Source organism: Sander lucioperca, chromosome 15, assembly GCF_008315115.2.
Source record: "Sander lucioperca isolate FBNREF2018 chromosome 15, SLUC_FBN_1.2, whole genome shotgun sequence".
Classification (NCBI taxonomy): domain Eukaryota; kingdom Metazoa; phylum Chordata; class Actinopteri; order Perciformes; family Percidae; genus Sander; species Sander lucioperca.
This window is the reverse complement of record NC_050187.1, coordinates 26,152,054-26,175,885: the sequence shown is the minus strand read 5'-3', so window position 1 is coordinate 26,175,885 and position 23,832 is coordinate 26,152,054. Positions and strand designations below refer to the sequence as shown.

Below are 23,832 nucleotides of genomic sequence, written 5' to 3'. Positions count from 1 at the left end.
GCATCATCAGAGGTTTTAATACTCCAGGGTCAGCTCCCAATAGTAGTGTCAGTGTGGATGCGTGGAGAGGCAGCAGAAACAGACGTATGGCTGTCTGTCTGGGGAAACTTCTAACAGCATTTGAAGTTCATGACCAAAGAATAGCATAGGTCACCTTGTAGTATAGCGTGTGTCAGTGTGTCAGCTAATTGCTCTCGTTTCCCCCTCGACAGGCTCTTTCTCCCGCTCACTTATAATCTGCCTTCACCACATTGGTGGTACTCCTCTTTACACCCCTCTCTCTCCCTCTAGCACTGCCTCCACTCTTTTTGATTCAAATGCACACATTATCTCTCTTTCACCCTCTCTCACTTTTCTGTTGTTCATACACACATACACCAGGCAGCTTAAGTGTCTGTGTATATGTCTCCTAATCTGTCTCTCTCTGATGGCATAGACACATGCAGGCCCATTAGCATGGTAAAGAGATAGTGTATCAGAGCAAAAGATTAGACGCCACAGACTGGGAGCTGTCAAGGTCAAGACCGCACTTGTGAAACAGCCCGTACCACAGGGACGGGTTAGAGGAGGGGGGATAATATGGTGGGGTTTGAGGAGAGGGAGGGCAATATCAGATGGAAGAACGAATGAATGAAAGTAAAGAGAGAGAGGGAAGAGAAGATATGGAGCAACTGGACAGAGAGAGAAGGGGAGCAGAGAAAGTGGGCATACAGTAAGATAAGGGAAGTGTCTGAGAGGAAGTTTTAAACATACAGTAAGAGATCTTCTCCCCCATTCTGCCTTTGACCTCCGACTCTCTGTCTTCCTCGTTCTTTAAGAATGTGAACCAGCGCCAAACATAGTTCTAAATATCCAACCTGGAGCAAATCACCTCGGACCACAAGACTTACAACTGATGCTGGAGGAGGTAATGCACTACAAGATTGTAAGGGTTAAAGGGACTTGAAGCTTTGGAAAAGTATATTTTATATTTCAAGCTTTTTGTGTGCTTCCAAAATACTTCTACAAATAAGGCACAAGTAGCTCTATTTAATAAAAAAAAATTTCAATTATTAATTTTGCTTATTGACTGCTCTTAAATCCACTGAAAATCCACATCCACGCTGGAAAGTGACAATAGTGTAAATACAATTTGTTTTAAAGCCCTAGTTGAAAATATTTGTACCTACACAGTTCAAGTCTGGAGGCAATCTTCTCTATCTCTTATATCTTTACAATACAGTTGTCAGTTTACCTAAATCACGAAAAAAATAAATTCCTTTTTATCCCTAACGTAACGTAGTATCTAGTCATGTGGATAAAAGTTTTCATTTTATTTTCCAAGGTTTTGAAATACAACGAAGGTGAATGGAATTTCTATCCTATTTACCACCCAGATGACATGTGACCACACCATTGTATTGGTGTGGTCACAAGTCATTTGTAATAAACAGCTGCCGAATCTGGGCTGTGCCCAATTTTTCTTTTTTAGCCTGACCCTTTCCTCACATTGTGAACACTAACATTAGTTTCATCAGTTGAGTTTGTAGGTACAGACTGAGAAATGTAGCCTGTCTTATCTCCCCGACACAGGAAGCCCTCGCGCTAGCATTCCTATACACCGAGCTGGGCCTGGACCCTCCTCAGCCTCCACGCAAGAGGAAGAGATAACACAGCCATCAGGAGGCAGCCAGGAATCAAAGGACAAATGACCCAAACATCTATTATTATGACACAATGGTGCCCAAATCTTTAACAGTACCAGTGGAAGAGAAGACAACATCAACAGTGAATGTATTTGCAATGGTCCTCTTTATTATATGACACCAAAGAAGAATCTTGATTATTTGATTGCTGCTGTGAAACTGTAATAACTAAATGCCATTGTCTATTCATGTTAGCATTTATAAAGTATGTCCATGGCACTCAAATAGCAGGCCTTCTCAGAGACGTAGCACTGTTCGGGGTGGTTGGGGTTAAACCAAGTGTGGGTGGAGTACCGAATCACCAAACCCTCTCCTGCCTCTGTCAGGATACGAGACTTTTGTAACACCTTGCCGTTATTGATTTGGTTTGTGCTCATCAGCACCTTCAACTGGTCTGGCAACTCACGAACAGAGGAGAGATCTGTGGTGGCAGATTCTTTACCAAAGTTAAGCACTATGAGAAAAGCTCGGTCAAGCCCATCCAGCTCTCTGAGGTAAGAGAAGACACTGGCGTCAGCGTGGACATAGCAGAACCATCCACGGTGAAGAGGGAGCTCTGACTGACGCAGGGTGTTCAGGAAACGGTACTGAGCCAGAACAGAGCCTTCATCTTTCTTTTGGACCTAGAAAGAGTGGCAAGGGCATTCATGATGTAAAGTAAGATCAACTCGAGCAAGCTCTGGCCAGATGTTTCTCCAGAGTTGGAACAGTATTGAAAGAGTTCTGTACCTCCACATTGACACTTCTGTAGTCAGGGTGTACAGGCAGCCAGGTGATGTTTGTTTTGATGTTAAAGCCTGCATTCATGTCACCACTCCACTGCATTGGAGACCGCTCAGGGTCCCGACTGGCACTCTGCAGTGAAAGGACAGGAATCATGTTAGCACTTCAGCTTCTACTGAATGAATGTATATGGACACACTTTCGTGATGTACTCACATTCAGTTGCCAGTTTATAAGTTGCACTAAGATAAAACTAATGCGGTGGCAAATGCAACAAACCTACAATAAATCTGACCATCATGAAGGTTTAATTATTCAGTTTTGTTGAAATTGTTGTAAATAAAAACATGTGATGAAGCTTTGGGCCTTTTCCAGGCTGTACTTTGTGGTACAGTTAGACATTTTCATCACTATTTATAGTCGAAACACTGTCATTGTTTTGTAATGTCATTAAATAAACAGGTCCTTTTTTGTGTGCAGCTACTGCATTTGGCAGATGTAACAGTGAGTGTTTTTTAAGTGTAGACACTACTGACAGCATTGTATTTGCCAGCAGGATCCTGTATCTGACGGTCAGTGACATTAATGTTCTCCATGCCGATCTCCTCGCCATAGTAGGTGGTGGGCGTGCCTGGGAGGGTCAGCAGCAGCATGTTGATGACACGTATGTAGGTCTGACCAGCACTTGAGGCAATTCGAGGCTTGTCATGGTTCCCAACCTGATAACAGTGGAGGTAATAGAAATACAAGAGAAGGTGGACAGGTGAGTGAGATAGGTTGGGAAGGAAGAAGGCAGGGTGAACGGATGGGTTTCAGTCATGGAAGCTGATGGTAAAAAGTGAAGGATATGGGATGGATAAAGATAAAGTGAGGCCTCAGACTCCTGACTTACCACCCAGTTGGGCCATTTTCCCTTGGGCATGTTGGCCATCCACAAATGGACCAGATCTTTAACCCACAAGCCACTGGTGTTCTGAGGCAGGTACAGCAGGTAAAAGTTAAAGGGGAAGTCGCTTTCTCTAACCAGCGGGGTGCCATAGTACATCATAGTCTTTTCCACCTCCTGGTAATCATAGGACTCCATGACCATGAACCTGAAGTGGAGCAAGAACTTGTGTATAACAAGCAATCTCATCCTCAGCCATAAATTGCCAAAATTCAAGATGAACTCTTACATTTCATTTGCCTTTAACAAAAGGATGTATTAATGCCACACTAAAAAGAAATTTGTATCAGAAAATGTATTATAATTATGTCTTAATACTATGTGTTTAGTGTGTAGTTAATCGTATCAATATTTATAGACGGTATTGAAACTGTCACGTTGGACAAGCCACTCAAGTTGTAAATAAAAGATCTGACCACACAAAGTGCAACACAATACAATACACAGGACTGTTGCATAAGAAATAAAATTATGAGTGATGAGCTATGTGAACCTTATGGCATTATCGTCATATGTAGTAGCAAATTCAGTATGTAAGAAAATGATCAGTCCCAATTTGTACAATAGCATTATTGCATTGTTATGATCCCATACCTGTATTTTCCAGGCTCACGGCTATAGACATCCAGCACTGCCCTCCAGCTTCTCAGTAGGTCATGCAAACCCAGCTGAGTGTAGGTGTAGTCATGGTGGAGGTCGAACTCTGTCTTTACAGATTCCTGGAGTGTAAATATAAAGATATATGAGGTAATGCTATTATTGGATTTCTGGCCTATTGGATTAGTAGGTTGGTAAAGGTGGTCCATTCATAGTAAAGCTTCACCCTGAGATCATCAACTATAGTGGATTAAGAGAACCCAACAGTATTTTCCTCTGCACACTGGGAGTAAGGAGAGCTTGGTTATAAATGTGCTTCTTTGTCGGGTCAAAGCACGGGGTCCAGTCAGGCCAGGTAGTTGGAAAATAAGTAGAAACCAGAAACAGACAGGGTTGGCTTTTGGGTTCAATAATGAAGGAGTACTATGTAACGAATGTTCAAGGTTTTGTGCTAACTTTATAGGTATCTTATTGGTTGTAATAGTCTTCATAAAAAAGTCAAGAAGACAGTATACAGTTAAAAGAAACAGACAGAAAAATAAGTCTTGTTAAGTTATACCCATGGGGAAATTCAACCCGCTGGGCCCTAATGTGACCACAAAGACCACTGCAAAACACAAGGTTAATCATTTTAAGTGAACTAGCACTATTCAGGGACAGTGACTAATACTCCCAAAACTAACACCTAGTACAGATGTCATTTTGTGTGGGAGAACTCAAACACAGGGACAACCCACAAACTCCACACAGAAAGGGCCAGGCCACTGACTTAATTACTGAAGCAGCGCTAACCACTGAGCTGACATGCTGCCACATGAGCGAATCATTCAGCCAACAGCCAGTAAAGCACATAGTTGGTCTGAATTTAACTGTACAACCAGCAATAAAACAATAATGTTAATCAGTTATGACTGTTGCTGAATCACATTCAAGGCTGTGGTAAAATTCTCAGTAGGCTACCCCCAATAAACACACAGCTGTCTCTTTTTTGCAGTGTCGTGGTTCTACTTCTTAGTAAATGCATGGAAATCTGTGTTGTGCCCAACAGTGATTCTTGTTTTGGTCCACATCACACAAATAAAGCTATTATTTATATGGGCTATTAAGTCAGTCAATGCAGCAGTGAGTACCTCTCTGATTTGTCTACTTGCAAGTAGACAAATCAGTCAGTCTCAGTATAACAGTTATTCTTCAGTGGTAAGTAATTCCCAATGACTTGCTAATCCACCAAAATATGCCTCTACTAATCTTTCCTCTGTGAGAAATAACTTCAGTCTCCATGGAACAAAAAATATTTCTTAGTAAGCTTAGTCTCACTTTGCCAGACCCTCCGGTGCTAAACTCCACACAGAGCCGCTGCAAAATAGTTATGTGAGAGAAAACTCAGATTGGACAGATAGTCGAGCTAGCTGTCTCAATTTACCATGCAGAGATCTGAGGAGCAGTTAACAATAGTCCTCATAAATCCACCAAATTTAAAATTTCATCACAAAGAAAGCGGAAAGAAACGAGAAATACATGAATCCGGCGGAATTTCCTGCAGCACCAGAGCAATCCCGGACGTGGAACGCAAAGGATATAGACTATAGTGAGCTTAACACTCCGTGAATCATGAACCCTTTGAATTTCAAGAACTGTATTTTCTCCAGAAGGGCACAAGATGAACCTGTTATTTAAGCTTGAGATAAATAATGAATGATACATCATGTACAGTGTGAACCCTCCCACTCAGCTGTTGATTATGTTTGTTCTACCAGCTACAGTGGAAAGTACTGCTTCAGTGGAGCTGCATCTGCCCACAGTGCTGCTTTCATCCCTCAGATCATTAAAATCTGGACTCCGACATGTCACACATTACATAATACATAACCAAACGTTAGAACCGATTAGATTAGATTCAACGTTATTGTCATTGTGCAGAGTACAAGTACAAAGACAACGAAATGCAGTTTGCGTCTAACCAGAAGTGCAAATGTGATATACAAAGTATAGACAGGTGGTGCATAGGCAGGACAAGAAATATATTGTGTAGTATAGTGTTATAAGAGCAGAATAAATATGGCTATGTAATATGAACAGTGTATGAACAACATGTACAGATATGTGCAATGTAGTAGCAGTGGCATTATAATAGTAGTAAGAATAATATAGATATATGGAGTGTATTAGCAGAATATATAATAAGAAAAACAGAATAAATATGGATAATCTGTATGAACCATGTAGACAGATATGTACAGTATGTACAGCTATGTGCAGTGTGGTAACATTATAAGAGTAGTAAGAATAAGTGTATGTGCAGGATGAATAGTATGAAGAGCAGTAGAATATGGCTATGTATAGGTGTAATTACAGTATGTACATTTGTAAATAAATAAATAAATAGAACAGTATGGGTGGGGTAGGGTGGAGACAGAGATTGTTAACTAAAACTGAACATTGATCTCTTGAGCTTAGAGGAAGAAGAGCTGCTAGGTGACGAGAGCACAATAGAGCAGTAGCAAAAAGCAATGTATCTAAAACGACTGGAAACAGAAATACCTTACTGACTGAACATACCTTGTGAATATTGTTTGTTACTTTTTATTAATATAAAAAATGAAACATGACAAGACAGACCTAACAACTTGTGACCATCTCAAAAAAGCAAATGAGGGCTGGTATTGGGTCAGTGTCACAAAGTGGTAGTGAATGTCTCCCTCAAAAAATTAATAAATGCTTCTATTTTCTTAAGGAAAGCATCCAAAGTGATAGCTACAACTGTATAGGATTTAAGAATTCTTCAGCCTCAGATGTCAGTCACTGAAATTAAATTTGATTTGAATTGTACCTTGGGTTTTAAATGTGTTACACCTGCTCTGCCATTTGATATGGATCATTTTCAACTGGCAGGATCAGACAGACCGTACCATTTTTGGTGGCCGTGTTGAATCAATGTGAAGACAAACAGCTGCTAGAACTAAGCCGGCAGACATTGCTGCCTGTCACAAACGGTGTCCATAAGAGTCAACAATGGTACAGAAGCTGAACTGCACAGAGTGAGGTTAGATGTTATGAGGTGCTAAGAGGTGAGACTCACTGCTGGTTTGTTCGGGTCCACCTGTGGTTCATCCCTCAAGTGTGTGGCCTCCAGCATGTGCTTCACTGCATCCATCCGGAACCCGTCCACTCCCTTCTCCAGCCAGAAATGAATAATATCCTAAAATAGAATCATAATTATTAATTTAATTTAAGAAAAAAAAATGTCAGACAGACGTCTGGAAAATAGTGTGCTGAGTACAAGACCAGACTTGGTGCTGAAGTGTCATTTGATTATTGTAAAATTGTTGCATTTTACACTTGTTTCAGTACATGCACAATATACACACAGGCAGTCTGTTTGTGGTACTTTGCGCTGTGTGTAGCAAAAGTTAAAAGGGTTAACTAGCTTAAGTTAATGTGTAATCAGTTGGCCATCACACTTTTTTGCTAGATTACAGAAGATTGTGGGTACCTCAACAACCGTGTGACAGGGGATAAAAAAAAAAGCATGTAAGAACAACACTGATTAAGATATTAGAATGAGATACAATATGTGAGTCACCGAACGCTTTTAGAAATGAGTCAATAGCAGAGATAATGTGTGTGAGAAAGAGCAGTGCGTCAGATGCATGTAATCTTACAGTCATCTCTTTGTAGACATTTGGGTTTCTGAAGTTCAGGTCTGGTTGCTCCTTGAGGAACTGGTGCAGGTAGCATTGTCCTCTAACGTCATCATAAGTCCATGACGAGTTCCCAAACACACTCACCTGAGAGAAAGGAGGAGTGAAACAGAGGAGAAGAGGAGTAGGAAGTGTAGACATTAAGAAACTACCCATCTGATGACTGCACACCTTTTTCAACTCCAAATCATCCATTTGTAAATTCAAATACATCACACCTATATAGTGCAATGCATCAGTGAGGGTTTAGTGAAAATCAGTACCAACCCAATTATTAGGTCTCGGTGCGGTTGCATTGCAGTCGGTCCAGACGTAGTAATCCTTGTAGTGAGGATCTCTTGTTCGGCTCAAGTTGAACCAGCGGTGTCGGTCACTGGTGTGATTGGGAATGAAATCCATGATCAGCTTCAAACCTGGTTGAAACAGAGAGAGATTAGTATGAGTCAAAGACATGCACCATGCTACCCCCCAAAACACACGTGATGCGTGATAATCCACCATCAAGTCTCTACATACAGAGGGGAAATGAAAGTAACCTACCTTTGTTGTGCATTTCAGCCAGGAGCTCTTCAAAGTCTTGCATGGTTCCAAAGAGCGGGTCGATGGCCCGGAAATCTTCCACATCATAGCCGAAGTCCTTCATGGGAGAGCGGTAGAAAGGACTGATCCAAACTGACTTGATGTTCAGGTACAGGAAGTGATCCAGCTGCTCCTGAATTCCTGCCAGACCAGAGACAACACAGCGATGAATACTGGAGTACTTGGTCCCATTGACAAGCCCGGAGGCAAAGAAGAGCAAAACCTGTATTAATAGTGATGCGGTCAACAGTAGAGTTTACATGTATTTGGGTCATATGGTGCCATAATCATACTAGTAAAAACAATGTGGACAGCTTTTTCTAGAAGCAAAAATCAGTTTTCTTTAAATAATGAATAGCTTATTAGGCTAACCCTTCCATGAGAATGCGTTCCAGGAAGAAAAGGTATTCTTAAGCTATTAGATGCATATAGGCTACTTAGCCTGTAAAGCATTACTAAATAGCTTATTAGTCATGAATAAATCCGTTAGTTACACATTATAAACCCTCTATAGAAGGACTAAATAGAAGAAATACCAAGTTTTGTAAAAGAGGTTTAATGAAAGATCTTAATACGACAGGGTCAAGGGCATCTTACCTTTGAGGTCTCCGACCCCATCTCCGTTGGTGTCTTTAAAGGACCGGGGATAAACCTGGTAAACCGGGGAGGACTGCCACCATTGCAGACACCGCGGCGACAGCGCGATCACCGTGATGGTGAGCGCCACCAGCACCAGGGTGCAAGCCACCGTCAGCCAGAACAGGATCTCTCGGGGCACTCGGTACCGGGCCTGGGAGGAGTACTGCAGCAACACCTCCTTGGGCATCCCGGCGTAAGGTTTGATCTGCGTGTACTCCTCAGCCGCGAAATCTTGGTCCAGCTTCAGCGCGGTGGAGTCGTGCTTCTCCCCGGGGTCGGCGTTGATGGTTTCCGCCGCTGACCCACCGCCTTCTACATCCTGATACCCGGGGTTTCTGGTGCACTCCCCTAGCTCCATACTACCGGTACCTTTTTTTAAACTCATCTGATTTAGATTTTTAATGGGGAAAACCTGAAAACAATCGGTGTAAGCCCTTCTGCAGGAATACCGACTGACTCAAAGATACAATTTAACAGCTCTCAGAGGGTCAGAGTACACACACTACTCTCCCCTCTCACATTCCTCTTCTCTCTCTCACACACACACACACACACACACACACACACACACACACACACACACACACACACACACACACACACACACACACACACACCTGAGGAATGTGGGGAAACTGGAGAGTTGGATTGGAATGGGTAGAGATTAGCATTTCTTGTTGCAGTGTTGGCTGGGATATTGTGAGAGTAGTATTCATGCCCTTTACTTACTTCAATAAAAGTAGCAGTAGCTTACCAGTGTGCAAAAGTCATTCAAAATGTTACACAAGTAAAAGCACATGAGTTTTATCACCAAAAAGTACAGTAGGGGCCTATTTTTATTTTTCAAGCTCATTAAATTAACTATCAAAATTAGAAAAAATATTCTTAATCAACAAAGTAACTAGCAACTACAAATGTCAGATTAAAGTAGAATATTTAATAAAATGAAGTACAATATTTCCTGTATCAGGGAAAATACAAGTGCCTTAAATCTGTGCTGAAGTACAGTACATGAGTAAAATGTTACTTTCCACCACTAGCTGGGACATTAACTGTATTTCCACTTCATCTACAACAACATCTAGGATGTAGAAAAAAACTTTTCAATGACCAAAATGTTAGGTAGTGTTATTTGCAATAAAACAGATAAGAGATATTTACATATTACTGTAGTGTGGAATAAACAAAAAGAACTACAGTAATGATGAAGGTACCGCCTATGTTTCTAAATTGTTATTAAGCATGCATGATGTCTTGCACACCAATGGTCAGATTTTGCTAAATAATAAACATCCTTAACCCAATTTCACTGGGAGAAAGATGACTGCCTGTCAAGTATGATCTATTAAACATGTAGAATTACCAAAACTTAAATACATAACCGCTGCAAATCTGAATTGTTGCAATCATTTGTCCCATAATCCAAGTTATGTTGAAACTTTATAACACACCAGGCTGTGCCAAAATACGTATGCTTTCTTTTCTGAGCTACATGGTGACACTGTACACCACACAGGGCACAAACTGTCTTTGGATAACACCAAAACAAATGTACAAACTTTCTTTGGGTTGTACAGTGCTGAACAGTGAAAGCTTACAAAAAGACACAAAGCTTACATTTCAAGTTGGCACTGAAAAAGTACATTGTTTAAACAGTTTTAAACTTAAATCCAACTTTTATTGACATTTATGTTCACTGTATGGTCTGTAACATCACAATAGCATACTGGGAAATTAGTACATGAAGAGAATACCCTGGGTGTCTCATAAACCTCCCTTCTTTTAGTCTCTCAAAAGGTGAAGGTGAGTGGGTCACACACTACTCTCAAATGCACACCGGCTTATTATTACCTCATTATGTCTTCAAAATACAGCATTTTTTTTTATAAGGGCTAAAAAGCACTGGAATAAATAACAAGTGTAGAATGTATCATTGCCATTATACATCTGTCAGTGGTATATAAATAGTGGCCAGAGGCATCAGGAGGCGGCAAAGAGTACTAGGGCTCATTTCCATTCTAAAATGCCAACATGAGGAATGTCATGTCTCTCTTTCGCTGTTTCCAAATTCTCGCCTCCCTTCTGTGGTCCTTACGGTCACATTGACCCCACCGGGCCAGAATAACTGACAGGATCAGGAGACTATATGCTTCTTAAAATTCTCTTTACTTTAACATATCCTGAAATCAAAGTAACCAGTCAGTGTCAAATTATTTAGGCATCAGCCATTGCCCAACAACCAAAGTATCCTTCGAAAAAGTTAGAAATTTCCCACTTGAATCTTGAAATTATATTCTAACACCAGAATAATGATCGTCATTTTTTTTTTAAAGAAAAGGGAGCAAATATATCTTGTTTTGTCATTAAATGACCGTTTAAGAGAGACTGTGATGCTGCAGTGCAGCTTGTATTCAGTCCATGCAGTGGAATCAGTGTGAAGAATGAAAAATCATTCAGAAAAACAAATGTTTCTCCTTCCTTCCCTCCCTTAATTCGTCTCCTAGCCCAGTGTCTGATATAGCTTAAACATAAACCTAAACTGAGGACTGTTCAGTGTGGTGAAAACAAATACAATATTAAAAAGTCAGGAAGTATGATTTATGAAATATAAGTCCACAATGGGAATGATTCAATTTCGGGAACAATGTCAAAACAGAAATATTTGGGGGGTTTAAAAAAAGAGGTTGACCAACTGAGTCTTAAAATAACAAGATTAAAAGTTATTGAAAGAAAAATAATACCCAGCCATATGTTCCACTTTTCTCTATGTTGTTCTTTTGTCATCATCACCTTTCCTCTCTAACATTGTGTTCCATCACACTGAACATGCCCACATTATCCCCATGCGCCCAGTACATCTCACCCACAAAATACACTCCTCCCTCAATCCCAAAACATGCACATCTATTAGAGATCCCACCCCTCCCACTCCCTCCACCACAAAGAAAAATCACTCATCCCACTAAAACGCAACTGCAAAATACCTACACATTCAAGTACCTATTTGTCATATGGCACCAAGAGCAAACTGTACCACAATAACATTAATCAGCCAGCAAACTCTGTTAGGCCTATTCTCTTTCAATACTACCACTTCAGAAAGCACAATGAATTTGCCATTGAATGATTGAAAAAAAAAAAAAGTGTATATTACAGTTTTGTATATACTTATAGCCTATTTTAAATGCATCTACAGAATACACATGCAAAGTATGTGTATCCACTTTGTCTATGCACACATTTGTTTATAAAAAAACAAAAAAAAACAAAAAAACAAAGGCTTTGTTTCAGAAGTTTCAATCACTTATTAGTGCTTGGGTTGACAGAAATTAAATGGACTCCTGGTCAATTCAAAAAGTCAAACCAGGGCTTCCCCAGCAACTGTCCTGAGCCTTTGAGGCAAAGTCTATGAAGGTAGCTGTGGAGCTGAAGGACAGCAATTTTGGTAACAGTGTGAAAACAGCTCTGGGTGTAGGGCCTTTTCTCATTTGTCCCAAAAGTCCCTTTGCTTACAGTGAAACACCAAAAACCTACTTCTCACCCAATTTGCTGTACAAGGTATATTTTATGCTCCCCTTGTTTTCTTACCTTATCTGTAATAGGACCACAGCCACAGTACTCTGAAAAGCCATATACACCAAAAAACATTTAAATAGAAATAATAAAAAAGGTAAATGATGGAATTCTTTCAATCAAAATAAAAGAAAGGCTTTTTTTTTTTTTTTCACAGGATATTTGAGAGATAGAAAAGGCAAGTTGTAGCACAAGCAGGTGTGTGTGTGTGTGTGTGTGTGTGTGTGTGTGTGTGTGTGTGTGTGTGTGTGTGTGTGTGTGTGTGTGTGTGTGTGTGTGTGTGTGTGTGTGTGTGTGTGTGTGTGGAGGAGAAATGGGGAAGAAGGTGAGGCTGGAATTACTTTATCCCCAAACCCTGTCTTTGGAACGCTGCTATGTGCAACTTTGACTTTTTTCTGTCTTAAATTTGTCTACACAAAACGTGCACACACGCAGACCACAATGCACAACGAACACCATGGCTGGGAATTAAGATGAAACAAACAAATCAAAATATATATCTGTATATATATGAATATAATTTCTATCTTTCTATCTCTTCAACAACAGCAGGCTCAAAAGCTTATGTTTCTGGCGATGTCTGCCAATGCAAATGACAGCCGAGTCTCTTCTGTCATATGAAGAGACAGAGAAAGCGAAAAGACAGAGGCAGAGGAGAAGAGTGAGAAATCAACTGTTTGATAACATCCTTTAAGGGGCAGGAGGAGAGAAAGTGAGCAGGGACGTGCAAGAAGAGTCATCACACTTCGAGTTTAAACCATCTCCATGTAATTCCTATCTGCAGCCAGGCACACCAGCCCATGTCCTACTTTAGTTTGGACGTGGTATGGAGGAGCCAAACTGAAATTAGTTGCCAGACAGACTTGGTTCTCTCATGAGCTCTCCCCTCATGTTCAGGTGTGTAGCCTCAGATGATGAATTTGAGGCTTTAACCCAGTAGTCTTTGGATAGCGTGGAGTTCTGTGAGGCTGCCTCCAGTGAACCAGGTGCACGGGCAGGTGAAGTATTGGGCCCCCGTTAAGAGTACCAGTATGCCCAGAACACCAAGCTTGCCTGAACTAGACAGCATAGCTTGAGGTGTGTGGGAGTCGCAGGATTGTGTGGTCGATTGGCTGCCAGTCAGGTGCAAGTAAAGTTCACACTTCAAAACAAATAATGCCATAAAAAATGCAGCCAACAAACCACTTTAGTCTTTTTAGTATCTTACAAACATCCAGGAGTGACTGGTTTGGTAATGCCTGGTTGGCTGACTTTTGAGTTGTGAGGGCTTCCCTTCTCTTTCAGTTCTGAGAAAGGCGTCCAGAGCAGGGCTGCTCCTGTGTGTCAATACGCAAACAAAACAACCACCACAAGAAAACGAGGGTCAAGAGAAACTGTGCTGGTTTGCTACTCTAAAGTATATGCTGTATTTGTAGTTCTGCTTTCAGATATCAATGTAGTTGTTTGTATTTTTCCCTGTTTTGTTCTACAAAAAGAACCAAGTAAATCTATTTTGCAGTCCTCCACATAGGGTTTTAAAAACCAGGATTTTTTGCTTTGATTGATCTCTTTGTGTCGGGAATAAAAATTAAAAAAAATCCCAGAGGAAATTAAAAGGTGACTACGGATGTGATCTGGTGTGGAAAAGTGGTCCTGTTCTTGGATCAGGCAGTTGTGCTGGACAGCTACCAGTTGTACTCCAACTCAGCTCCGCTCTGCAAGAGGAAAGCCACAAAGAGGAAATGGAAGAGAGAATGAGAGGAGAGGGGAAGAGTAGAATATGGCAGGGAAGGAGGGATGGGGGAAGGAGGAATAAGAGAAAGAAAGAAAAAATAGACAAAGAAGTGTGAAAAAGAGGACACACTGTTATCGAATGTAGAAACACAATCATTACAGACACATTCAATAATTCCCCAACCTGGACTTCAAGGCCAGATTTTCCTACAACAACAAAACAAAAAAAGTAAAGTTGAAAGCAGTGTAAGCCAGGGCACACTCAACGTGTAGGTTCTTTCTGCAACAATACGCCAACTCCAAGGCCTCTGCCTTATTGCAGGGAGTGACACAGAAACAAAGACTGTTATATACTTGCGTGCAGTTGTGGAAAGACAGCGAGAGAGACAGCGATGCATGCGTGTAGGGCGTGAGCGTGTGACGTGAGAGGGGGACGGACAGGACCAGAAACAACGACCATTCATCCTCATTAAACCTGGACAGTCGTGTCTGCACACACAGACGTCCATACGCACGCACGCATTAAAGTCACGGAGCTCCACATGCTAGAGAGTAGATCGGAGCAGGGAGTAGAGACTGATGGAGTGACAGGGACATATGCGTAGCAGGTCACCACTTACATGCCTGTAAGAATGTGTGTGTGTGTGCGTGCGTGTGTGTGTGTGTGTGTGTGTGTGTGTGTGTGTGTGTGTGTGTGTGTGTGTGTGTGTGTGTGCGTGCGTGCGTGTGTGTGTGCGCGCTTGTAGATGAGGGGTTGGAAGAAGGGGGGAGGGGTTAACACTTATATATGTGATCACTTACCAAATGAAACAGGAGGGCTGCGTTAATCGGAGGGTGAACACACAGTTAGACAAATCGATACATCCCTTATCAATGCCTGTGTGTGTGTTTGACCAAGGTCATTTAATACCAACCACTCCTAAACACCATCTCAGAGCGACTATTTGTTTTCATTTTTGGCAGCTTAGGACACACACGTGGGCTGGTCGTAATCATCAGCTTGGGATGCCCAAAAAGAAGGCTAAACGGCTAGCAAAGTACTGTGCTCTGTCTGCTATCATAGGCAGCCGCCATATATGGTGAAGATGCTGTTACTTATACCCGTGAGAAAAGAAGGATATGCTTAATATTATGAAGACCTGCTGTATGCCAATGGCCCATGATTTTGTATATGTATTTAACTGCATCTATAATATGTATGTCACTGTAAATTATATCCTTCTAGTGGACTTAAATAAAAGTGTGTGTCTATTACCACACACTATTTGCTAACTATATTTTTGTAGAGTGGAACCATTCCACTATTTGTGCTGCTATGATACAAGATTGTAAAGAAAAAAAGACATTTAAAAAAAAAATAAAAAAATCACATACATTTTTGTGTGGGTACTGTGATGAAGCTAACATTACCTACAGGAGGTGGTGTTTTTTGTCATATATTAGAGCAAATAAACTAATAATATTTGTCGCCGTAGCGGTTATTTGTCGCCGTAGCGGTTTGTCAGTCTATACAGGAATAAAATAAGTACCGTTTATAAAACTTGAAAAAGGTGAGTAATTCGAACTTCAGGTTTTACTGCTAGTTGTAGTAGTGTAGCCCTACCTTATCTGAGTCAGTTTGCAGCCATACCTGCCAGTGTAAAATTTAGTAATGATGGACAGATATACTAAATACTTTTATTGGGACATGCAGCCTTGGTATAAATAATAAATAAATACCTCAGGTGGTATTTTGTGAAATCCTTAAAACAAAAAACTACAATTTTTTGTCAAACCTAAGCATTACAGCATTCCTTAAACATTGTTGCTATTATGATTAAAATCTATTTGAAGCCAAAATGTGTAGAATTTGAAAAAAGCAATTTCCACCATGACTGTCACATTTTTCTACAAACAAAACTTATCACAATAATTTGGCTATAATCAAGTAAAAACTCTACTCACAGCGGCTTTAAGCAGAGTAGATAAAATACTTTTTCATATTTGGGTGTGCATATGGCAAAAAAGACAAGACCAAGACGACACAACGAGGTGAACATCACCTCACCCCCAACACGAACTACCAAACAGGAGACGTCTCACACACACACACACACACACACACACACACCTTTTCTAAATCAGGCTCAACCTCAGGACTTTTGTCCATCATTAGCAGACATAAACAGACATACAAGAATACACCAGACATAACAGGTAATAAACAAGTGGACAGAGCTGTATGACACTGCAACGCTATCGATGATCATCTCAGAGTGTTATTCTCTCACAGAAACATCTCCACCATTTAAAAACCCATACACACACACACACACACACACACACTCACATATGTAACCACCCATCCACTGCAACAACACTCTCTGCAAAACGCAAGAGTGTATTTCTAAATCTGTGGGCAGGACTGTATCCTTAGACACAATTTGCTGGAGTATAACGTCACAGTTGCTCCATACAGACTCCTTAGTGCCATACATCCTCAAATAATGGCCACAGCTTGTATTCACCACAACTAAATAGAGAACTAGGCCTTTATGTGAAACAGAATACTATAAGAAACATACCTTTACTTTTTATTTCTTTTGTTCACAACAAACATACAGAAGTTGCATGCGACAAAGGTAAACAACTAACAAAAGAAGACAAACTGAAGATGCATATATTGGTCTCTGGAACATACTGAGAATAGGGACAGACCGCAAAGAATCAATACTGCAGCAATGATTTGAAAATTATGTTTGGGCATTTTGATACTTTGTTTGCATTGAAATTGGTGCTTTTCAGGCCTACACAACGTGAGTGTTTGAAACTTGAAACAGGTTTTCAGTTGAGCATCTCTAATCACTCGCACTGGTATTTGGCATTACTTAGTCATTTATTTTTATATATTTAGTTTTGAATACTGCTTTATTTTCAGTGTGTGTGCATGGATGTGTGTAAGTGTGCTTATCCAAGTCTGCAACTTGTGTTTCAAATATTTCTAATAACACATAAAGGCGGTACAACAACTTTGTACCACCTTTATGTGTTATTAGAAATATTTGAAACACATGATGCAGAGATGCAATAGACTTCCAGCAGTAACAGTAAGTTTACAATTTTATAAAATATGGAGTCCTCCTCAAGAAGACAAATTACTTTGGTGTCTAAGGGGGCTTTTGACACCTGCCACATTTAGTTAGGTTGAATCACACTAGAGTTCCTTTACCCACTTGGTGCAGTTCATTTGGGCAGGTGTGATGCAGCAATCGCACTCTGATGCTCACCAAAAGCGGACCAAACAAGCGTACCGAGACCTCTTTGAAGAGGTGGTCTCGGTATGCTTTCAAGTGAACTCTGGAGCGGTTGTTTGCGGTGAGAACATGATCCGACCTTGAACTGCCCCAACTATGTGTACTGCACGCTGCTAAAGTTGGAGACAGAGGCCGGCAGAGCAGAGCGAAGTCTCGGTGAGCTGAGCGGACGCAGTAACGTCGCTTGCGAAACAATGTCTGGAAAATGATTTAAATGAAATGAGCTTGTTTGACGATGGACACGCAAGAAATATGCACTAGACCAGAACATAGGACCTTCTTCCTGTATTTACTTTTTTGCTCCCGCCTAGACACATCTGACCAATAAGCGGAGTGAACGTTATTGCGTGGTTTGTAGTCAGCTCAAAATCTTTGATGCACAGGGAGTCGACCCACTTCGACTAAATATCATAGATGAGAATGCTTTCACTGGACTTGGTAAAAGAGAAACAGCTTTTAGTTCCACTAGAAAGACTTATGACAAAGCTGTGTTGTCATGCATAACCCATTATGAGGACTGACAGGAAGGTGTGCATCACGCACAGAAAAAAAAAAAAAAAAGATGTTTATCATATGGGAGGGTGTACTGTGCTCAAAGCCACCTCTGAAGTCAATTATAATACTTCACCTGCTATGGTTTTGAGTGTGAAATAAATACAACACACAAATCTCCAGCCTGGTGCACCAGACGGGATGAATCAACATAAGAGTGAGGTTTTTAGAAACCACTGAAACTCAGATGTGTTCATATGTGTAGTGTTCCTTAAGACTTTAGCAAAGATATTTGTGTGTTAAGTGTTGTGTAAATGGTCAAAGAGGGACAAAGCTCAAATTCATCACATACACTATCACAAATAACTAATACTCACCCCATCTTCCTCCCTGTATGGATTTAGACGGTTGTATACTGCTTCAATAACACTTTGTCTGCAGGAGGTACACAGACACAAACATGTGATCAGGTCTCTTGAGCTATTTAATTCAAACCATCTATCAAAGCAACAACAGGAAAAACAAGATACGGTAAGGTAGGCCTGTCACGATAACAAATTTTGCTGGGCGATAAATTGTCCCAGAAATTATTGCGATAAACTTAAATATTGTCGTTCTGAGACCATTTTCATCTGATATAATGATAATGGCATAATAATGCAGGTACACCTTTTCAAAAATCAATAAACTTTTATTTCTAAAGATATTTAACACTGGAACTGAAAGACATTTTAAATATCCACAATAAATGAACAAAACAACCAAAAACAATAAATAAAATGGACTCTCAGTCTCTGTTAACAAAAAATGCACTTGAATAAAAAACAATCAAAAAACAATAAATAAAAAGGAAATTTTTCCGGCCGCGATAATTTCCATTTAAAAATTATCAAGCTAAATTTTTATTTATCATGCCATTAATTGATTTATTGCGTATCGCGACAGGCCTACGGTAAGGTGAAGTAGTAGAAACAAAATCTTGCTTGTATTGTAATGACTGCAAACTTGGAAAAGTATTTTCTATTCCTAGCTAGAAAGTCCCAATGACAAAAACCAATACCTGGGCTACACACGCTAGATAATCGACATTTTCATTTTCATTATACACTGTCCTTGTGGTTTAATATTTTTATTCCAAATGTTTATGAATGCGGAATAACGTGCAACTCCTGTGTTAAAATAACACAGAGAACCCTTTGAAGGCGGTGATGCTTACTTGCTGTGAAAGCCTCCCCCTGGTGGCAGCATGGGCATGCCGATGTCGGTGGATAGGTTCCTCATCACTTCTACCAGGTCGGGAAACCCGTGCTCCCCTGGCCGAGACAGCATCTCTAAAAACACCAGACATGTTATACAAGTCAGTATTAACAGAGCTGGAGATAGCCACGAACAGCTGGGGAAGGATAGGAGAGGGAGAGAAGAGAGAGACCAAAAGTGTGACAAATTAAGGAGAAAAGAAGTCAAGACGCAAAACATACTAATTCATTTGTGGAAATGAGTGTTGTGTGTCTGATACGGAGAGAGATGGTTACAGGAAGAGGCCTGCAACATATTGAGAGTGGCACGAGGCCAGGTCGATGTTCAGCCAGAGCATTCCTCTACCGCTTTCTTTTTTTCCCTCTCTATTCTCTCTGTCTTTCCATCTTCCAGTATTGGACAGTACCTGAAGCCAAACACCCAAACAAACTTTTGCATAACTGTAATTTACCTTGAAATGTGAAATGATTTTAACCCACTCTGGAGTGCATACACACAATAACTACCTCTTTGTGTTACCACCTGCATTACATATTCTTACAATGGATATTACAACATATCTTCCAAATACTAGGCCCAGGTTTTTCCATTCTGAAGATCAAGACAAAACTTTGGTAAAACAAGACTAGTGCTGGATTAACACAAAAAGTAGCCTTGGAAGACAGCCGACGTTACCAACAAACTCTAGAAAAGCTGCACTATGCTCATCAGAGGGACCAGTGCACCCTGAAAAAAAATAAGATGAAATGAGAAAAAAGGACAGAATGAAAAACAGGAGGGAATCCATCCAAACAAGACAGGGAATGTTTGAGTGAGGGAGGGGAGAGAAAGATGTGTTTAGGGAGGAAAAGGGAGGAGAGGTGCAAACAGGGAAGAAAGAGGGGGGATGCTTGCTGAAATGGAAAAGGAGGTTGTGATGGTGTCATTCCTCTGCTGTGAGCCAGAGATAACTTGGCTGGAGTTTAGACAATAGAGAGTGGCAGGGTCAGTCAATGGAGAAAACATACATACAGATATGAGTTTCAGTTGGAGAAAGATCCTGCGTCTCCCAGAAAAATCTTTGTCTAAGATAAGACCAGTTTTTCCAACTACAATTTCATAAACACAAATATTAATGGGTGTGATTTTGATGTATGATCCTAAAGTTCTTGAAATGAATTGAGATTATAAATAAGGGTGTACATCCACAGCTGTTATAAAAGCATACAGTCATTTTTCAGTTTACCATATGACAGTAACTCAAGAACCTATTTAAATTAAATGGCCTTGTGTTCACTTTAAATCACACATACAATTTGAATACTCCAGAGCTGTTTTCAGGAGAAACTAAGAAAAGATTATGAAAATGAGCAACTAAAATGTGTAATATTCCACAATCCCATTATGTTGGCACATACAGTAAACATTGATTATTTTCCTTCATCCATCCATTCTCACCTTCCACTCGAGATTCCAGATATTTGTTGAGCTCAGCATCTTTCCTCACAGCTTCCTCCGACACTTTGGGAGCGTTGGGAAAACACACCAACACAATACTCATGTTATCCCGACTCCCCTGAGATGGACGGGAGGAGAGAAGAGCGAAAAAAAGAGTTATTGTGTAGTATTGAAAGAAATAACAAAAATGATTTCCTAGGCACAAGTTATGGAACAGTTTGCGCTGTGAATCACAGCGAGGCAGTGTTGAGACAGACTGCTTAATATCAATATTGTAACAAATATTATATGCTTGTATTATATACACGTTATGTTATTTTCCATCTGAACACTTGCCACTATTTGAATCCATTGTAATAAACTGTGATATAACGTTACATGATAACGATATATATCATCATATGGCCCAGCCCTACTTTGTCATGTTGTAAAACTGCCCAACCAATTTCACTTTCTCTCATTCTGCCAGATTCCACACATTTCAATCTCTAGAAGCCATTAACAAACAGTGCCTATGATAGCAAAAACACACAAAAGTAATGCTCAAAAACAAATGTGTACCAACCTTGTGCAGACAGGTGTCCACCACTTCATTGCAGACTCTCTCCAGATCATCAGACACCTCAAGCCTAGATTTCACAAACTCACACAGCTCCTCATTGGACATAACATCCCAGATACCATCACATGCCAGGATCACAAACTGATCCTGTTCCGGGGCCCGCACCATCTCAAACACTTCTGGTTCGGGGCTAACCAGCTGCTCTGTGGGGCCCCTCCCCTCCACACACTTGTAATCAAAATCCCCCAAGGCCCTCGATACAGCCAGTGACCCATTAACCCTCTGAATCATCACTGAGCCGCCAGCATTCTGAATGCGCTCTCTCTCACGTGGGTTGCAAGGCTTGTGGTCAAGTGTGGAGAAGCACACGTGTGAATTGCGGTATAGAACAGCTCGAGAATCGCCACAGTTGATGAAGAAGAAATGATCAGGTGACAAGAGGATTCCCACTGCTGTAGAGCCACTACGGTCCATGCCATTTCGAAGGTCAGAGAAGCTGCGCATGTGCTCATCAATTCTCAGGAAGCCTGTCCGGATCCTGGATTTCACAGTCTCAACTGTAGGAGGAACCAGTGCTGGAGGGTCACTGGTGGAGCTGTCTGAACCAGCCTGGGAACATTGGGTCCCTCCGGCCCCTAAGCTAGCACTGATTATGTGTTCCAGAAGATGCTTAGAGCAGTAGTTGGCAACCCTTGAGCCAGCGTGACCATCATACACGGCAAAAAAGGACCAGTCAGTCATACCAGGAGCAGGAAGTCCCAACACAGCTGTGTGAGCATCCTCCATCTCCACCCGCCAGCCCTGCATGGAGCTCAGCCCATAGCGCAGGCCATTGCCCTCAGCATGTAAGTTATGCTTCTCTGTCCTGGGCTTGTCCAGGAATGCACCCATGGCTCTGCCCTAGAGAGAGACCCACTGCTACCTGTGGGAGAGAAAAGGACAGACAGACACAGGACAAAAGAATTTGAATTTAGGCTATCACTTGAGCACTGCATGCCTGTACTATGTTGACACAATACCAGAATCCTGACTCTGATTACAATACAGAGTTAAAATGTTAATCCTCACCAATTGCATTTTCATAACAGTTCCAAAGCTGTTACACAATTCCACACATTTTGACACAGGTGAAACTAATAACATGAATTATGGCTTCATTCAATTCAGGTTTAACACTAGAAGAGCCCCGGTATTGTGGCTTATTGGTACACCTAAATTGAATGTTAACTCCAGACTTTCCAATCCAACTATACAGTAAGTGTGTTCACCTGACAGAGGCAGGGTTTGTTAAAAGGAGCTTGCACACTGCTCCAACAAATGCCAACAAACACCAACAGTTGGGTCAGTGTGGGCCGGCCGTCTGTGTTTGTTGGCGTTTGTTGGATGGAGTTGTTAGAGTTTGACATGTCCAGTCTGGTCTGGTGGAGTTGGAGAATGTTGGACCTATGGAGCCCATTTTCCAACAACTGACAACATTCTAACGGCTCGAAATGTTGTCTGAATGGGTGTTTTTTCTGGCAATTAGTGGAGTGACCATAGTGAGTAATTCCTCAAAAGCTTGAGGAGCAAAACGGGCAAAATTTGCAAAAGCTGGAGTATCTTCTGAGCGAAGTTCTTGACACAAGTTAGGATAGACGCCCTGTTTTGCATGTCCAATATCCAAGGTTTACACCACAGTCTCCTCCTGGCTCGTCTTGATTGCCGTCTCTCTTGTACACGGCTAGCAGCTTTACAGGCCAGGTAGACCATAACTACTTTGGCCACATTCAACAAGGTCTCCACTTTATCCATGTTTTAGTAAACCAAAATTCAAATAAGAAAAGGTAGGACTAGGTGACAAAAGTCAGTCTTGTCTGTTACTGTCTGGGCAGTGTGGACTGGCAATTGGTTTAATGAACATTCTAAAGACAACCAACTGACAATTGCCAACAACTGCCAACTTTAGAATGTTGGAGTTTGTTGGTATTTGTTGGAGCAGCTCCAAAGCGCTATTAGCAACCATTTAATTGAAACAATATTAGCACAAAACGTACATATTAAAACAAGTAGTACACGAAGCAAAGATGTTCACAAGTCATTTTTTGGAAGTCCAAGTCGAGTCTCAAGTCTTTGAGGGGAAAGTTCAAGTCAAGTCTCAAGTCTTTTGCCACGAGTCCAAGTCAAGTCTCAGGTCATCTGATCTGTCCCTATCACTGTATTGTTAAATCTTATGAATTCAAAGCATGTCCTGTAGCTACCATCCATACAGTACAGTATCAAAATCAGTTGTAGGATAACTTTATGGGGTCTACTGCGATGCAATCTGAAGAAACACAAATTAAGAATTCTGTTTCAATTTCATAACTGTATTTTTCAACATTCTGGTATCTGCACCAAAGAATACATGTTTGTCTGTGTTACTAATTGGCTGTAAAGCCCAACCTCATCATGCATAACATGTTTCAGTGTTCAAAGTTTGAGGGAAACATCTGTATTGAAAGTTAATACACAAACCATGGTGCAAACATGTGAGAACTAGGGTTGCAAAATTCCCGGAATTTTCAAAGTTGGAAACTTTCCATGAGAATTAACGAGAAGAAACTAGGGCTGGATGATTAATCGAAAAATAATCGTAACCGAAATTCAGAGCCTATAA

General features: G+C 40.9%; 3 protein-coding genes across 6 annotated transcripts in view; 1 reads left to right on the top strand and 2 right to left on the bottom strand.

Moving 5' to 3' along the window:
* The window catches only part of prepl (prolyl endopeptidase like), a 13,680-nt gene extending 10,780 nt beyond the window's left edge, over positions 1-2,900 (top strand). The window contains exons 15-16 of one of the 2 annotated variants that reach the window (XM_035991956.1): positions 819-907; positions 1,573-2,900. In XM_035991956.1, coding sequence (XP_035847849.1) covers positions 819-907; positions 1,573-1,650 — 167 coding nt within the window. In that variant the 3' untranslated portion in view covers positions 1,651-2,900. Of the gene's footprint in view, positions 1-818; positions 908-1,572 lie in introns of those variants that run through there. The other variant, XR_004895154.1, reaches the window with a different exon arrangement.
* Positions 1,877-9,389, bottom strand: slc3a1 (solute carrier family 3 member 1). Its single transcript, XM_031309021.1, has 10 exons — positions 8,829-9,389; positions 8,193-8,372; positions 7,920-8,065; positions 7,614-7,739; positions 7,031-7,150; positions 3,949-4,073; positions 3,301-3,502; positions 2,945-3,127; positions 2,415-2,540; positions 1,877-2,308 (listed from the first exon to the last, which is right to left on the bottom strand). Exons 1-10 carry the CDS (start codon positions 9,253-9,255, stop codon positions 1,877-1,879), a joined length of 2,067 nt encoding a protein of 688 aa, XP_031164881.1. The 5' UTR covers positions 9,256-9,389.
* A 1,137-nt stretch (positions 9,390-10,526) lies between these two features.
* Positions 10,527-23,832, bottom strand: part of ppm1ba (protein phosphatase, Mg2+/Mn2+ dependent, 1Ba) — a 28,031-nt gene continuing 14,725 nt past the window's right edge. For 2 of the 3 annotated variants that reach the window (XM_031308992.2, XM_031308999.2), the window contains exons 2-6: positions 21,201-22,119; positions 20,636-20,753; positions 19,158-19,272; positions 18,319-18,376; positions 10,527-14,137 (exon numbers count right to left, since the gene is read on the bottom strand). In XM_031308992.2, coding sequence (XP_031164852.1) covers positions 14,108-14,137; positions 18,319-18,376; positions 19,158-19,272; positions 20,636-20,753; positions 21,201-22,088 — 1,209 coding nt within the window. In that variant the 5' untranslated portion in view covers positions 22,089-22,119 and the 3' untranslated portion in view covers positions 10,527-14,107. Of the gene's footprint in view, positions 14,138-14,957; positions 14,975-18,318; positions 18,377-19,157; positions 19,273-20,635; positions 20,754-21,200; positions 22,120-23,832 lie in introns of all 3 variants that reach the window. The other variant, XM_031309009.2, reaches the window with a different exon arrangement.